This window comes from Rhinatrema bivittatum, chromosome 14, assembly GCF_901001135.1.
Source record: "Rhinatrema bivittatum chromosome 14, aRhiBiv1.1, whole genome shotgun sequence".
NCBI classification, from domain to species: Eukaryota; Metazoa; Chordata; class Amphibia; order Gymnophiona; family Rhinatrematidae; genus Rhinatrema; species Rhinatrema bivittatum.
Window position 1 is genome coordinate 64,458,455 of NC_042628.1, and position 17,712 is coordinate 64,476,166.

General features: G+C 46.1%; 1 protein-coding gene across 1 annotated transcript in view; it reads left to right on the forward strand.

Annotated features, from left to right (window-relative positions):
- Positions 1 to 3,219: 3,219 nt before the first annotated feature.
- LOC115076008 (sialic acid-binding Ig-like lectin 5) overlaps positions 3,220 to 17,712 on the forward strand; it is a 72,175-nt gene continuing 57,682 nt past the window's right edge. Inside the window, exons 1-3 of the mRNA XM_029577055.1 lie at positions 3,220 to 3,343; positions 3,889 to 4,281; positions 4,496 to 4,801. Of these exons, the coding sequence (XP_029432915.1) occupies positions 3,301 to 3,343; positions 3,889 to 4,281; positions 4,496 to 4,801 (742 nt within the window). The 5' untranslated portion in view covers positions 3,220 to 3,300. The remainder of the gene's footprint in view (positions 3,344 to 3,888; positions 4,282 to 4,495; positions 4,802 to 17,712) is intronic.

Sequence of the window (17,712 nt, forward strand, 5' to 3'; positions counted from 1 at the left end):
TAGCTACAAGTCTTCATGTACATTCATTCTTTAATTCTGGTGACAATCACTTCTGTTCCTCTTTTCATTTTAGCTTTCTCTGGAATCTTTCAGCCTCCAACACTGCATGCACTTGCAGATTTCCATGCATATTCCTCAGTTTGGCTGGATATATTAGGACATATTAAATTCCTTTCTTCCTCAGTTCCCTTTTAACTTCCATGAATTCCTATCACTTTTTTGGAATCTGAGCCAAAAAATCCTGAAAAAAGAGGATAAGTTGGTAGCAGACCTTGGGGTGATGGTGTCCAATGATCTGAAGTCGGCGAAACAATGCGACAAGGCGATAGCTAAAGCCAGAAGAATGCTGGGCTGCATAGAGAGAGGAATATCGAGTAAGAAAAGGGAAGTTATTATCCCCTTGTACAGGTCCTTGGTGAGACCTCACCTGGAGTATTGTGTTCAATTCTGGAGACCGTATCTCCAAAGAGACAGAGACAAGATGGAGGCGGTCCAGAGAAGGGCGACCAAAAAGGTGGAAGGTCTTCATCAAATGACTTATGAGGAGAGATTGAAGAATCTAAATATGTACACCCTGGAGGAAAGGAGGAGCAGAGGTGATATGATACAGACTTTCAGATACTTGAAAGGTTTTAATGATCCAAAGACAACGACAAACCTTTTCCGTCGGAAAAAAATCAGCAGAACCAGGGGTCACGATTTGAAGCTCCAGGGAGGAAGATTCAGAACCAATGTCAGGAAGTATTTCTTCACAGAGAGGGTGGTAGATGCCTGGAATGCCCTTCCGGAGGAAGTAGTGAAGACCAGAACTGTGAAGGACTTCAAAGGGGCGTGGGATAAACACTGTGGATCCATAAAGTCAAGAGGCCGTCAATGAAGAGTGGGTGGCTCGCCAGAATGACGGCTACTGCCTGGAGATAATACCCTTATTCAATAAACTTACACATGGTTACTGTGACTCCAACATCGCTCTAAGCTTCAATGGCAAAAGGAAATGTGGAAAAAAGGATTTGCACTCACAAAGCGGGGAGTAGCTGGCTTGTTACGGCGGTTACTACCCCAAACCAAATAAGCCTGATACTTCACTTTCAATGCATAACCAGCATAGCGCTCTGCTTCAACGGCAGGGGAGAAGAAAAACTGATACTTCACGCATATCCAGCATAGCTCTCTGCTTCAACGGCAGGGGAGAAGAAAAACTGATACTTCACGCATAACCAGCATAGCTCTCTGCTTCAACGGCAGGAGAGAAGAAAAACTGATACCTCACTCATAACCAGCACAGCTCTCTGCTTCAACGGCAGGAGAGAAGAAAAACTGATACTTCACGCATAACCAGCACAGCTCTCTGATTCAACGGCAGGAGAGAAGAAAAACTGATACTTCACGCATAACCAGCACAGCTCTCTGCTTCAACGGCAGGGGAGAAGAAAAACAACCAATAAGGGCTGAATAACATAGTCTGGGTAAAACAAATAAGCATGGGTGTAGCTTGCTTATTGCGGCTATTACCCCTAACTAATCAAGCTTGATATTTTTCTTGGATGCAGCTCCATCACTGCTCTCTACATCAATGGTGGGGGTGAAAGGGAAATAGAACCAAAGAGCTAAGAGAAACAGATAAGTATGAGAAAAAAAAATGTGTGAAGCTTTCTGGGCAGACTGGATGGGCCGTTTGGTCTTCTTCTGCTGTCATTTCTATGTTTCTATGTATCTATGTTTCTATAGTCTCAAAGTCCTTTCAACCGCCTTCCTTCAAAATCCTAGTAGTGATAGAAACCAATGTTTCCCTGTTTGCAATAGCAAAGTAGTGTGCTTCAGAACTGAACAGGTGTGCCACAAGAGCTATCAGTGGTGGGTCTTAAACATGTAGAAGCTCCTTTCTGAGCATATGTGTAACCATGCATATTTCTTCTTCCTAGCTACAGCATGAGTCCTGGAGCATGGTAGTAAAGGGGCAGCATGCAGGGCTTGGATAATGGGGCCCCACTTTATTCAGCACACAGTACTGGTCATCTTTCCCCTCTGGAGCTTCCTCCTTTCAGTCCTTTCTGCCTCTGTCTTACCTCTAGGCTGAGTGAGATAAGGAGAGCATGCACTGAGCACGAGATGTGTATCATTCTGAGTGTTTGGGAGCAGCAGCAGGGATGAGCTCTGGCAGCCACATGCAACAGCCAAGGTAAGTAAACAAGCCAGCTGCCTGCATCATGCCATCTTCTCCTTTTTCCTGCACTTTATATACATGGCCCATTGTGATGAGTTTGTCTTCCCCCTCCCCCTCTTCCTTTGTTTTAGAAATTGGAAGAGAGACTAGTGGGGCATTCAGTACTTCCCTACCTCTTCTTTTGACTATACAAGTCCTCTCTATGTCCAAAAAACCTGCCTCATGGAGGCTGGTATGCCACATAATATTGTTGTGCCTTGGGGTTGAAAAGATTGGAAAACATTATACAGACCACCATTTTTATATTCTGTTTTTTGGCACTTCAAAGCAGATTATATTCAGGTACTATATGTATTTCCCTACTCCCAGAGGGCTTGCCATCTAATTTTGTACCTGAGGCAATAGAGGGTAAAGTCACTTGCCCTCGGTCACAAGGAGTGACAGTGGGATTTGAACTGTGTTTTCCTTGCTTCATTGCCCTCTGCTTTAACTACTAGGCTATTCCTTCACTCCATAGCATTTGATCACATGGGATCTGCTCCCTTCAGCTAGCACGAGAACCCATTATGCCCAAATCAATTAATTGGGCTATTTTTGCAATCTCACCCCAGCACCTTTAACAGCCATGTTCAAAAGAACAAAGCTTGGTTTTCTCGGATCTCACCAATGGGTCTTCTAAATGCATGCCACCTAACTCCAAGCCTTACTCCTACTGAGGGGAAGTAGAATACCTTTGTAAGGTTTAGGAATGGATTGTGGCAAACAAAATTACCACTACTTTACACCCATAACTCCTGAGCTGCTGAAACATTATGGGGCAAAAATGTTGTTCGGGCAGTGGCCCAACTCATTCTGCTGCCTGTGCCCTTACATCTACTTTACTCCAATCCCACCAGGCATTCATCTCCAACCGCCTCCTCTTATTTCATGTACCTAGTCTTGCCCCTGCAAGGCCACGCCCACTTCCTTTGCACAGGCTTCTGTTACCAAGGGAACACATGCAAAGGGTGGGGCCATAACCAGGCTTGAGAGGCAGTTGGCCCCAGGCTAAATAAATTCTTTCCTGGTGTCTCTGCCTGTGCCTCCCTTGTCTCATGAGCTGAGGGTCTGCTGAGAAAGTCAGTGCTTTGGGAAAGATGCAGAGAACAGGGCTTCTTCTCCTGAGTATACTACTGGAGAGTAAGTGTGTGACAAAAAGACTCTGGCAGTAGTAAGTGTTACACTTAGCAAGACTGCTGCACTTATCAGGGATTTGTTATTGCTTTCTTTTCCTGTCCTGGATCAGGGCAAGGTCTCATTAGATCAGATGCAAACACTGCAAGGAAAGTCAGTTCCTTGGGAAGGATGCAGAGAGAGCAGGGCTTCTTCTACTGAGGGTGCTATAGGAGGGTAAGTGTGGGACAGACACTTCTCTGTCATGAATGGGTATCCCCAGAGCTCTAGGAGGCGGTAAAAAATTTGAATCCTGCGAATCCCGGGAGGCGCTCATTCACACCGCAGGAGGATTTAGGTTAGCAAAGGATTTTAATTTCAGGATTTAAGTACAAATGATTAAAACCATTTGAAAGATACTTATGTAAAGCTGTGGTTTTTAGAAACTAGTCAGGTTGTCTGTTTAATGCTGCAGTTCTAATGTACTACGTGTTTGGAGCTTACCCTTGGATTGAAACTGATATTCAGTGTGAAATGCTGTATATTTGTAACACTAATATCTCTCCCTGCAGGTTTCCATTGCCAGGAATTTGATGTTGGGTATTTTACACACATCACTAAAGTTGCAGGAGAGTTAGTAGGTGAAGAGGGTCTGTGTATGGTCATCGAATGTGAGTTCTTTTACCCAGTGGGCACAACATTAGGAGCTAATCCTCATGGATTTTGGTTCAAGAAGGGAGTTGCCAACGCAGGAGTCCTCGTAGCAAGTACAGATAGCTCTAGAGAAGTGGATCAAAATACCAGGGGTCGCTTCACCATCATAGGGAACATAGCGATGGATGCCTGCACCTTAAGGATCGATGATATCCAGAAGGAGGATCGTGGAACATATTACTTTAGGGTTGAGGGATTATTTTCTAAAGATTACATGTCAGACTCAGACTCAGCTTTTATCACTATAAGAAGTAAGTACGTTTTGCATTTGTGACTTCTTGAACCAATCGTCAGCCTTTCCATTAGATGCAACAAACAGATGCCATTTATGTTGCTACAGTAGCAATGAGATGAGCACATGGCAGTAATATCACATACTTGCCCTTGGCACTTTCTTCTCTTTGCTGTTGGTGTTAACTGTAGATATCTGTGATGTGGCAGTTTCTTTCTCTGTTTCTTGTTTAGGTCTCTCGAAGAAGCCTGAGATCTCACTCCCTTCGATGCTGGAGGCAGATGTTCAAGAGGTGATCCACTGCACATCTCCGGGGAGGTGTGCGGGAACCACCCCTGTATTCACCTGGATAGGAGCTATAATTACTCCTAATTCCACAACTAGCACAAAAACTCCTTATAAAGATAGCGCATTCACCTATTCATCTAGTTTCACCTTTACTCCATCTCTGGATGACGATGGGAAAAACCTGACCTGTTTGGTGTATTACCCTGGGGTGAAAATGTCCATGGAGAAACCAGTCACCTTAAAAGTGAAGAGTAAGTATCTTATTTTTGTTGAAAAAAAACCAAAAACACAGAATAATCCATTTTTTCCCTGGCCTCCTGTTCATAAATGTGAAAAAGCCCTGCATAGTTTGGACTGAAGAAGCTCTGTCTGCTTCTATCTGGACTGGGCCAAAAATCATAGAAGCTGCACCAAACTTTGTTTCTTTTGACCCCAATATGCTCTTGCACTTCCTGTAAACAAATAGAAATTGGTATTCCCGCTGGAAAAAGGTTACAGAGTGGACATAGGCCCACCCATCTATAAAAATGTAATTTACCTATCCATTCTAATCGGTGGCATACTGTGGATCTTCAGCACCCTGGAGCCTACATTTGAATTTACCCTCCCCATCTAATCCCTCCCGCTTTCACTCTTTCTCCTTTTCCTGATCCTATTCCCCTAAATTTTCTGTTCTCATCTCCTCTCTCCTTTAGAAAGGGGAGAGGAGATGGCTAAAGGTGGCTTACAGCATTTTTGGAATTTAGTTGTAATAATTCCCTTACCCAAAAGGTTAATAATCTGCCTGGGTAACCTGTCCCCATATCTCCTTCTCTCTCTCAATGCCCCATCTTCTTCTCACACCGTTAAAAAGAAAAAAGGAAGTCTAGAGTTTTAGGCCATCTTTTCAAGGAATGATTACGTTGGCTTACAGCTTTCTTGTAATTTAGATCAAATAATTTCCTTCCCCAAAGAGTTTATAATTTGTGTGGGTACCCAGCCCCCAATCTCCTCTCATTCCTTGCTACTATTCCTCCTCGCTCCTCTCTACTCCCTGTCTCCACATCCCTTCCCTGGTTTCTGTCCCTGCTCCCCTCAAACTCCTCTATCTCTACCCTCACCCCTGCCCAGCACTAGTTTCCTAACCTCCATTGCTCAGTAGCAGTTTCCCTCTTCCTCCTCTCTGCTCTGGTTTGGCTATAAGGTCTACCATCTATAATTCTTCCTGCTAGCTGAGCAGTCCAAATTTATTTTGGTGGTGGCCTGGATTCGTCTTGCCTTCTAATTCTGCTTCACTTCACAGATGCAAGGCTTGCAGGTTGAAGGCGACTCTTCATGGTGGAGGTATAAAATGGCTCTACTCATCCTCTGCAGCAAACATGAGCCTCCTGTGTTCCACTTTGCCTCTTGGATTTATTTATTTATTTATTCATTTATTTATTTAACAATCATTAATTTATCGCCTAACAGATTACATCTTCCTAAGCGATTTACAACATATATTAAAACAATTAAATGCACAATTTGGCTGCAATTGACAACTGAAGTATGATGGTGAGGAGGGAGAGGGTATTTGTAGCAGAGGGGTGACCAATGCCGGTATGGCATTGGTCCCTCATTCATGAATTTAGGCTCCCTGTGCAGCCACACATCCAAACTTGGGAACATTCTCGTACCTACACATGTTCTCTATCTTCCCTCCTCCATCTCCAAGGTTGATCCCAGCATTCTGCCCTCCATCCCCAAGCATGAACTCATCACTTTTCCCCTTACCCTCCTCTCTGATCCCAGTGCTCTTCTAGATAGGTATGGGCATCCAATTTTACTGCAAGGAAACTTATTCAACAGAAATGAAACTCTGTGTGAAGTATATTTATTGTAGACAAGTGGTTAGGTTTTAAAAGCAGCCTCAGAAAAGTGTGTTTTTAAACTGGCTGCATACAGAGAGGAATGGGCAACTGAAAAAGGGAGGTGATATTGCCATTGTATAGGCCTAGTGAGACCTCATTTCTGTAAAATTCTGAAGACTGCACCTTCAAAAGGATATAAACAGGATGGAGCCAGTCCAGAGGGTGGCTATTAAAATGGTTAGTGGTCTTTGTTCTAAAGCATATGGGGATAACGATCTGGAGGAAGGCGAAATAGATGAGATATGATGGAGACATTCAAATATCTCAAAGGTTTCCATGCACTGGAGGTGAGTCTCTTTCAATGGATAGGAGGCTCTAGAAAAAGGAGTCATGCGAGGTAGTTGAAAGGGGGTAGACTGAGGCGTAATCTTAGGAAATATTTCTTTACAGAGAGAGTGGTAGATGCATGGAATGGCCTTCTAGTGGAAGTGGTAGAGACAAAAACAGTATCTGAATTCAAGAGAGCCTGGGATAAATACGGGGGGTCTCTAAGGAAGTGATGGAAATTATAATGCTAAATTGGGTAAAAGGGCAGACCAGATGGACCAAATGGTCTTTTTTCTATCATCAAGTTTCTATTTTTCTATGTCTATGAAAACAGACTCTCTAGTACCTCCCCTTCCAGGCAGTATAAGTGAAGAGGAAGAGAGGTGATGAAGATGAGGCTCGAGCAGTTGGACAGAGCAGATAAGAGCTACTTTGCTCCCTAATCCAGCACCTCTTTGCTCCCTAATCCAGCACCTCTTCTCATATTCACACTAAAAACAAAAAGGGACTACTACGCTCACAAGATACATCACCTCATCTTCGATTCAAAAGCCCTCTTTACTTACTTCTCGAACTTAACTCAACCCAATTCTCCGGACATCCCACTCAACCAAGCGCACGAAAAAGCTGAGGAGCTGGCCATCTTCTTCAGTAACAAAATTTCCAACCTGCAATCTCAACTAAAAACGAATACCCTAGCCCCACCCAGCACATTCCGCCATCACTGCAAGGACATGGCTATACAAGCCTTCGAACCCATTGCAATATCAGAGACCAAGTTAGTATTGAAGAGAATGAAACCATCATCCCACCCATTTGACCAGATCCCTCCCAAACTACTGCTGCTAATTCCAGATACCATCTCCAAAACCCTAACTGACATTATCAATTGTTCCTTAGCCCAAGGAATTTATCCAGACGACCTGAAAGTTGCTTCTATCAAACCCCTATTAAAAAAACCGAACCTTAATCCTAAAGATCCATCCAACTTCCGCCCAATATCCAACCTTCCTTTTATAGCCAAGGTTACAGAAAAATTAGTCAACACCAGATTATCAGAATACCTCGAAGACAACAACATATTATTCCCCACTCAATACGGCTTCCGAAAATCTTTAAGTACAGAATCACTTCTCATATCTCTGACAGATTACCTCATCATGGGCCTCGATAAAGGTCACGCCTACTTGCTGATACTCCTCGACCTATCGGCGGCCTTTGACACCGTGAATCACTCCCTTCTCCTAAATCAACTAGCGAACATCGGAATTACAGGCTCTGCTCTTGCCTGGTTCAAATCATTCTTGGGAAACAGAGGATATAAAGTCAAAATACATAACAAAGAATCACAGTTTTACCCTTCTTCGCTAGGTGTTCCACAGGGCTCCTCTCTCTCCCCCACGCTCTTTAACATTTACCTCCTACCCCTATGTCAACTATTAACTAATCTTAACCTCAAATACTTTCTATACGCAGATGACATCCAGATTGTCATCCCTATCAAAGAATCCCTTACAAAAACTATCAAAATCTGGGAAAACTGTCTTCAAAATATTGACAACCTCCTCTCCAGCCTAAATCTAATCTTAAATTCCGCTAAAACTGAAGTCCTCATAATTTCCCCTGAAAACAGTAACCTAACCTCACCTCAAATCCTCCAACCGGCTTTCAAACTTCACATGTAAGAGACCTAGGAGCCATTATCGACAATCGGCTAAATCTAAAATCTTTTATTAATCAAACCACGAAGGACTGCTTTTATAAATTACACGTCTTAAAAAGAATCAAACCACTTTTCCATTTCCACGATTACAGAACAGTTTTGCAATCAATAATCTTCTCTAAGTTAGATTATTGCAATTCTATTCTATTAGGTCTCCCGTCTTCTCATACTAAACCTCTTCAGATGGTTCAGAACACGGCGGCCAGAATTTTGACAAACACAAGAAGAAGAGACCACATATCTCCGATTCTCAAAGACTTACATTGGCTGCCAGTGCACTATAGAATCTTATATAAATCCATTACTACCATTTACAAAGCATTCCATCAACTCTCTCCGCTTAACCTCCAAATCCCATTTAAAAAACATACCTCCATCAGACCTATCAGAGAGTCCTACAGAGACTCATTACAGGCGCCTCCTGCAAAAACCTTTAACCATAGGACTCTCAGAGACAGGGCTTTCTCTACAGCAGGACCTACCTTGTGGAATTCTATACCACCAGAACTGAGACAGGAACCTTGCCTCCCCACTTTCAGAAAAAGACTTAAAACCTGGCTATTCTTGAAAGCCTTTCCAGACACCAACTGAACCCACTCTCAACTTAAGCAACTAAGAACTCCCGTCAGAGTAATCAACAACCTTTGACAACTCAATAATGTTCTCTCTTTTTTAATGAGGCAGGTTTATTTACCTTGGTTCTATTTACCTTGGTCATTCTTTTGTTATCTCAGTGTTAATCTCTCTTTTGCCTTCTCTTCATTCCAAGTTGCATTTTATCCCTGTTTTATTGTAACTGCTACCTTATTCTTCTATCACATGTTAATGTTTTTAAGTTATTAAGTATTTATTCTGTTGTCACACCTTGTTATTTGTAAACCGGCATGATGCGACTCCCATCGCGAATGCCGGTATATAAGAAATTTAAATAAATAAATAAATAAATATTTCTCCCCCCTCCTACATAATGTGCTGGGAACAGGAGGGGAAGTGCTACCAGAGATTTATTGCTGCTGCTTCTGCTACTACTAATTATCATTTCTAAAGTGCTATATAGTGTTTTGTGCTGGCCACAGCATCTGGAATAACCAAGGAAGATAGCAGACTTGGTTGTTCTGGTCAAAAACAATGGTTTATTTACATGTTTAAACATCCAAAGGCAGTTATACATACTCTGTATGGGCATAGCATGGAGTTGAAGCAGCTCCCTGGGGCCTTACTAACCCTTCTGGGTCCTAAACCTTTATATTGCTCAGTAGGGAACTTCCTGGGACCCAGAATCCTTTGTGGCCCTGCACCTTAAGTCGGACTGGGGTAGATGGCTCTAGCCATCAAGGTGGTTTGAAGGAGCCTATTATATACTCCCTCACATACTCTTTCCCTCAGCTCATCCCTTAAATGGGTGAGCGCCTGCCTGTCTCATGGACATGGACATATATCTTGACAGAAAATCAGAGTTGATGTTCTCCTTCCCAGGCCTATGCTGAATTTTATAATTGAAGGACTGCAGAGCCAGAAATCAGTTCATCACCCTGGAATTGGTCTCTTTGTTCCAGTTTATCCATATGAGTTGTTGGTGGACTGTCACCAGGATAAACTGCCATTCCAGGAGGTAAGATCATAATGCTTTGAGGGCCCATTTTACTGCTAAGGCCTCTTTCTCCAGTTAGAGTACATTTTCTCCTGTGGCAGGAGCTTCTGGCTTATATAAGCCATCGAATATTCTTAGCCATCCTTCATTTGGCTGAGGATTGCCCCAGCCCTACTTATGAGCATCCGTCTGAACAAAGGGTTCCATAAAGTCTGGACTTATTAGGACTAAGTTGGAGCAGACTGATTCCTTCAATTCCCAGAAGGCTTTCTCTCTCTGCCGACCATTGGAATTTTTCCGGGGATTTCTTCAGTAAGAGTCTTGAAAGTGGCTCTGCTTTCTTGGAATAGTTGGTTATAAACCTTCTATAGTAGCCTGTTAGGCCTAGGAATGCCATTACCTTCCCTTTTGATTGTGGGACCGGTACCTTGTAATTGCCTCAGTCTTCCTGGTCTGCAAGTGGACTTGACCCTTCCTTAAAGTAAAGTCCAGATATTGGATGACTTATCCTCCCAACAAGCACTTCTTTGGGTTTGCTATCAGCCCAGCCTTCCTCAGAGTGGATAGTACCACTTGAAGTTGGCTCAGGTGCATCCTCCAATCTGGGCTGTAGACCACCATGTCATCCAAGTATGTAGCAGTATAGCCTTGTTGTGAGCGGAGCATATGGTCGACCAAGCAAAGGGGTAGATTTTTAAAAAATGCGCGTTTGCGTACTTTTGTTGGCGCACCAGTCGCAAACAAAAGTACGCTGGATTTTATAAGATATGCGCGTAGCCGCGCGTATCTTATAAAATCCTGGATCGGCGCGCGCAAGGCTGCCGATTTTGGGCAGCCGGCGCGCGCCGAGCCGCGCAGCCTGCCTCCGTTCCCTCCGAGGCCGCTCCGAAATCAGAGCGGCTTCGGAGGGAACTCTCTTTCGCCCTCCCCTCACCTTCCCCTCCCTTCCTCTACCTAACCCACCCCCCCGGCCCTATCTAAACCCCCCCCTACCTTTGTCCACGGATTTACGCCTCCCGGAGGGAGAAGTAAATCCACGCGCGCCAGCGGGCCGCTGGTGCGCCGAGACGCGACCTGGGGGCGATTCCGGAGGGCGCGGCCACGCCCCGGACCGCCCCGGGCCTAAACCACGCCCCCGGGCCCGCCCCCGAAATGCCGCGTCCCGCCCCCAAAACACCGCGTCGATCGGCCCCGCCCCCGACAAAAAACCCCGGGACTTACGCGAGTCCCGGGGCTCTGCGCGCACCGGCAGGCCTATGGAAAATAGGCGCGCCGGCGCGCAAGGCCCTGCTCGCGTAAATCCGGGCTGATTTATGCGAGCAGGGCTTTTAAAATCCGCCCCACTGTGTTTTGATATCGAGGTGTTTGGTGGATTCTTAGGGGCAACTGTGTTGTTATCTCCTACGGGGAGGAGCCCCGTAGGGAGACTGATACACCGGGCTAGACTCAATAGCACAAACATAGAGAGAGTTTATTTTATTGTACAGCTAGGATGACCATCAGAGGTGGCAGTAGAGAGCAGGTTAGCTGGTAGCAGTCTGTAATCCTTGGTGAGGGAGACCTGTCCCACAAAGGGACAGGTCTCCTCGATGCAGTCGTCCGATAAGGCACTATAGGAGAGGCAGACCGGCAGATGTTAAACATACTCCTGTAGCTGAGTAGAGAGAATCCCAATGAGCAGTAGAGAGGATAGGTGTTAGCAGTCCATGGTCCTCGGCAGAGGAGACCTGTTTGGTGGATTCTTAGGAGCAATAGTGTTTTTATCTCCTACGGGGAGGAGCCCCGTAAGGAGACTGATGCACCGGGCTAGACTCAATAGCACAAACACAGAGATAGTTTATTTTATTGTACAGCTAGGATGACCACCAGAGTTGGCAGTAGAGAGCAGGTTAGCTGGTAGTACTCTGTAATCCTTGGCGAGGGAGACCCGTCCCACAATGGTGGTGTAAGGCCCTGATGCAGACACTGTTTCTCCTACAGGCACTGTAGGAGAAACAGACTGGCAGATGTTAAACACACTCCCATAGCTGAGTAGAGAGAATCCCAATGAGCAGTAGAGAGGATAGGTGTTAGCAGTCCATGGTCCTCGGCATCAGGCCCTACACCACAATGGTGATGTAGGGCCTGATGCAGAGAGGTAGTAAGGAACTGATGAGAAACATACTGGTAGAAGTGGTACTCACTCTCTGTAGCTGTTAGATGGATTTCCAACAGGTTGAAAAATGGAGCAGGCACCAGGAAAGACACACAGGCCCTCGAGGAGCGAGTACCTGTAAGAGTATAGGCACCTGTAAATAAGCAGAGGGCCCCCAAGGGATGGGTACCCAGGTTAGAGAACCCCGAACGGTGGAGATAGCTTCCAGTGGATAGAAGCGGCAGAGTAGCTTCAGACCGGGCATACCGATCCTTGCTAACTTGTGAATCCGTGCAGAGTTAGCAATCTGATGTGAATCTGCTGTAATCTCCGTGAGGAGATAGCAATCTGATGTGTTCTCCATGTGGAGTTAACAATCTGTTGTCAAAGCTCTGTAGAGAAAGCTGGGAGTTAGCAATGCGTCAGAAAACTCTGTTGTTAAAGCTGATATTAGCTATCGGTGGCTTCATAGTCATACTGGGGATACTAGGGCAAGAGTCTGAAATTCAAGTGGTCCGTTAATCAAGGAGACTGGTAGAGAGAGTGGAGGAGAAAGAGCAGTCAGACCTAAGAAGAGTCCTCCCACAGGACTTAGGTCTGCCTGTTTCTTGGATAGATAGGGCATGTTTGTACTGCATGGCCGGTTTGGCCACAATACATGCAGAGGCCTAATCTTCTCCGCATTCTTCTCTCCTTCGAAGTCAGGTGACTATGGCCAAGTTGCATAGGTTCCTCGTCCCCCGAAACCACTTTAGACGGAATAGGCTTAGGTAGAGTCTTGAATCGGATCTCTCCCTGGCTAGGCCTCTTGGAACCTTTAACCTCTTGAACCTTGTCCTGAAGTCGCTGATGAATTCTTGCGGTTAACTTCATCAGGACCTCTATGGTCTCAGGCATTTTTTGAGCCGCCAACTCATCTTTCAATCGGGAGTTCAGGCTTTCAAAGAAAAGGGTCTTCAGGCATCTTGGGTCCCAGTTCAACTCTGAAGCCAATATCTTAAACTCAATGACGAAGTCAGGCAAAAGCTTATTACCTTGTTGTAAATGGACCAGTGCATATCCTTAACAGTGTATCTGGTAGAGATGTGAATCGTGTGCCAGATCGTCTTAACGATCAGATTCGGCTGGGGGGGGGGGGGAAATCTGATCGTTAAGATATGTGAATTGGAATTGTTTCCGATTCCAATTCACATCGCTAATTTTTTTTTTAGGGAGGCCCGCGCCGCTAAAAAAACAAACCCCACCCGACCCTTTAAATCGACTCCACCCTCCCGACCCCCCCAAAACCTTTTAAAAGTACCTGGTGGTCCAGGGGGGCCTCGGGGGGCCTCGGGGAGAGATCCAGGGGGGCCTCGGGGAGAGGAGAGATCCAGGGGGGCCTCGGGAAGAGATTTCCCGTTCCCAGGCATCAGCTGTTCTAAAAAAAAAAATGGCGCCGATGCCCCTTTGCCCTTACCATGTGGCAGGGTATCTGTGCCATTGGCTGGTCCCTGTCACATGGTAGGAGCACTGGATGGCCGGCGCAATCTTTAAAGATGGCGCCGGCCATCTTTACTCATCAGCCTGATGAGTAAAGCCTGATGAGTAAAGATGGCCGGCGCCATCTTTAAAGATGGCGCCGGCCATCCAGTGCTCCTACCATGTGACAGGGGCCGGCCAATGGCACGGATACCCTGTCACATGGTAAGGGCAAAGGGGCATCATCGCCATTTTTTTTTTTTTTAGAACAGCTGATGCCTGGGAACGGGAAATCTCTTCCCGAGGCCCCCCTGGATCTCTCCTCTCCCCGAGGCCCCCCTGGATCTCTCCCCAAGGCCCCCCGAGGCCCCCCTGGACCACCAGGTAATATTACAAGGTTTTGGGGGGGTCGGGAGGGTGGGGTCGATTTAAAGGGTCGGGTGGGGTTTTTTTTTTTTAGCGGCGCGGGCCTCCCTAAAAAAAAAGGGTCGGGTGGGGTTTTTTTTTTATCGGGCCATCGGCGCCATTTTAATTAGTGGCAGCCAAAATGGCGCCAATGGCCCGAGAGCGGGAGATCGCGCCGGGACCCCCCCCCCCCCCCCACTGGACCACCAGGTAATTTAACATTTTGGGGGGGTTCGGGAGGGTAAGGAATTGGTTTTAAAGGGTTGGGGTGGGTTTAGGGGTTGTTTTGGTGTGCCGGTTTTCCCGCCCTCCCCCAAATAATTCCCGTGCCCTATTTAACGATACAATACAAATGCCCCTGACGATAAATCGGGGGCATTTGTATTGTATCGTGCACTCTAACGATTTAGGACGATTTTAAAATTATCTGACGATAATTTTAATCGTTCAAAAACGATTCACATCCCTAGTATCTGGCAGGATCGTCGAATACGGATTTGAACAGTTCCAAAAATCCAGTAAGGTCCTTCAAAATAGAGTCATCACGCTCCCACAGCGGAGAAGCCCAAGTCAGTGCTCTTCCGTCCAGATAAGACAAAATGTATGTTGTCTTGGTGTAGGCTGTGGGAAAATTGTTAGGCTGAAGTGCAAAATGCATACAGCATTGATTGAGGAATCCCCTGCATTTCCAGGCCTCTCCAGAGAAGCGAATAGGAGCGGATAGGGGTACAACAGTTTTTACCATCACCTCTGATGGTTTTTCTTCTTTACCTGAGGTAGTAGAAGCGTTCATCTGTGAGTGCAGTAGATTAAAGGCCACAGTCAAGCTTTCCAGCATGCTTTGTTGTTCAGTGATTCGCTGGGCCAGGCCTGGAATGGCCTGTAATGCGGTGAGCTGAGCCGAATCCATGGAGTTAGCAATCTGTTATGATATCGAGGTGTTTGGTGGATTCTTAGGAGCAATAGTGTTTTTATCTCCTACGGGGAGGAGCCCCGTAAGGAGACTGATGCACCGGGCTAGACTCAATAGCACAAACACAGAGATAGTTTATTTTATTGTACAGCTAGGATGACCACCAGAGTTGGCAGTAGAGAGCAGGTTAGCTGGTAGTACTCTGTAATCCTTGGCGAGGGAGACCCGTCCCACAATGGTGGTGTAAGGCCCTGATGCAGACACTGTTTCTCCTACAGGCACTGTAGGAGAAACAGACTGGCAGATGTTAAACACACTCCCATAGCTGAGTAGAGAGAATCCCAATGAGCAGTAGAGAGGATAGGTGTTAGCAGTCCATGGTCCTCGGCATCAGGCCCTACACCACAATGGTGATGTAGGGCCTGATGCAGAGAGGTAGTAAGGAACTGATGAGAAACATACTGGTAGAAGTGGTACTCACTCTCTGTAGCTGTTAGATGGATTTCCAACAGGTTGAAAAATGGAGCAGGCACCAGGAAAGACACACAGGCCCTCGAGGAGCGAGTACCTGTAAGAGTATAGGCACCTGTAAATAAGCAGAGGGCCCCCAAGGGATGGGTACCCAGGTTAGAGAACCCCGAACGGTGGAGATAGCTTCCAGTGGATAGAAGCGGCAGAGTAGCTTCAGACCGGGCATACCGATCCTTGCTAACTTGTGAATCCGTGCAGAGTTAGCAATCTGATGTGAATCTGCTGTAATCTCCGTGAGGAGATAGCAATCTGATGTGTTCTCCATGTGGAGTTAACAATCTGTTGTCAAAGCTCTGTAGAGAAAGCTGGGAGTTAGCAATGCGTCAGAAAACTCTGTTGTTAAAGCTGATATTAGCTATCTGTAGTTATTTAGAATAGTTGTGGGTAGATCCTTGGACCAGTGGCAGGTGACCACACCCTCGGGGGGGGGGGGGGGAAATCCCAAGAGGGACCGCTGGTCAGGCTTAGTGTAGGAGACAGACATACACTAGTTCTTTTATTAGACAATATGGTAAACCACCAGAGGTGGCAGTAGTGAGCTGGAAGCGCCCGGCTGGGCTGTAGTCCCTCAGGTATTGGAACAGTGATCCCAGGGTGGCTGAGCTGTAGAGAAACTAAGACAGTGAGTAGGCAGTATATGCAGAGTTCTGGAACAAATCCTTGATGGTAACACTCACACAATAGTCTCTTAAGGCAGCCCAGGAGATGGTATACATTAGGCCCTCGAGGAGCGAGTACCTGGACCCAGGGAAAGCTCTGAGAGATAAATGGAAACTCACAATGTTGTAAGCAGCGATGACTTCTTAGCAGAAGTGGTATTCAGGAGCAAGTCCGGGACGTGGGCCCTCGAGGAGCGAGTACCGGTTCCGGATTGCGACCTGCAAAGAAAAAGAGAAAGCGAGGCCCCCGAGGAGCGGGTACCTCTAGTGAAGTCCGAGGAGGCAGAGTAGCTAGGGTTGCGGAGAGTGAATCCCATCCGCAGCGACCAGGAGGAAGCTAGGTAAACAATCCCTTGCTAACTCGTCTTGTTAGTGAAAACTGAGATCTTAAATATCTGGAGCTGGTGATGTCATCTCAGGGTTCATGCCAACTCTGGTACATCAGTCGGGTCGTGCGCGCGCGCCCTTAGGCATCTGGTCAACATGGCGGCTTGCAGTGTCGAGCTGGTCCGGGAACGCCGGAGGAGGACAGCCTGGAGACGCCGCAGCAGCTAGCCTTCCATCAACCCCGAAGGGAGTCACCTATGAGATAAGGTGGGTGGAGCAGAGACGTCGGACAGCGACAGACACAACACTAACTCAGCGAGAGTCAGCAAATGGGCAACATTAAATATGCGGAAGAAGTGATATCACTCGAGGAGAATGCCCCCGAGGTTCACGCAAACACTGCTACAAAGGTAGGGATGCGCACATGCAATCAGCTCAATCCCCTTGGCATTGGGTATGCATCCAATTTGGAAACTTCATTGACTTTTTAAAAGTCTGCACAAAATCTTATGCTCCCATCTGGCTTCAGGACTAGGTCTATGGGTGAAGACCAGTCGCTAGAAAATTCTTCTATGGCCCCCAAGCTGGAGCATCTCTTTCACCTCTGTTTTGATGACTCTGCATCTGGCTTCTTGGATTTGGTATGGCCGTTGACATATGACCAACCTTGGCAGGGTAGCGATATCATGCTGAGCCAAATGAGTATGTATTGGCAAGCTTGAGAAGATTTCTCTATTCCACTCAAGGAGATGCTTTAAGTCTATCTGGGAGGTTGACAGCTCCTTTCCCAACAACACTTGGGTTTGGTTCACCTCAGGTCCAAGTTCTGGGCTGAATTCCCCTTTCACTATTCCACACTTGAGGAACCCATTTTTTTTAGTAAGTTGACATGATAAGAAGAACATAAGAACATGCCATCTGGGTCAGACCAAGGGTCCATCAAGCCCAGCATCCTGTTTCCAACAGTGGCCAATCCAGGCCATAAGAACCTGGCAAGTACCCAAAAACTAAGTCTATTCCATTTTACTGTTGCTATTAATAGCAGTGGCTAATTTCTAAGTCAACTTAATTAATAGTAGGTAATGGACTTCTCCAAGAACTTATCCAATCCTTTTTTAAACACAGCTATACTAACTGCACTAACCACATCCTCTGGCAACAAATTCCAGAGTTTAATTGTGCGTTGAGTGAAAAAGAACTTTCTCCGATTAGTTTTAAATGTGCCACATGCTAACTTCATGGAGTGCCCCCTAGTCTTTCTATTA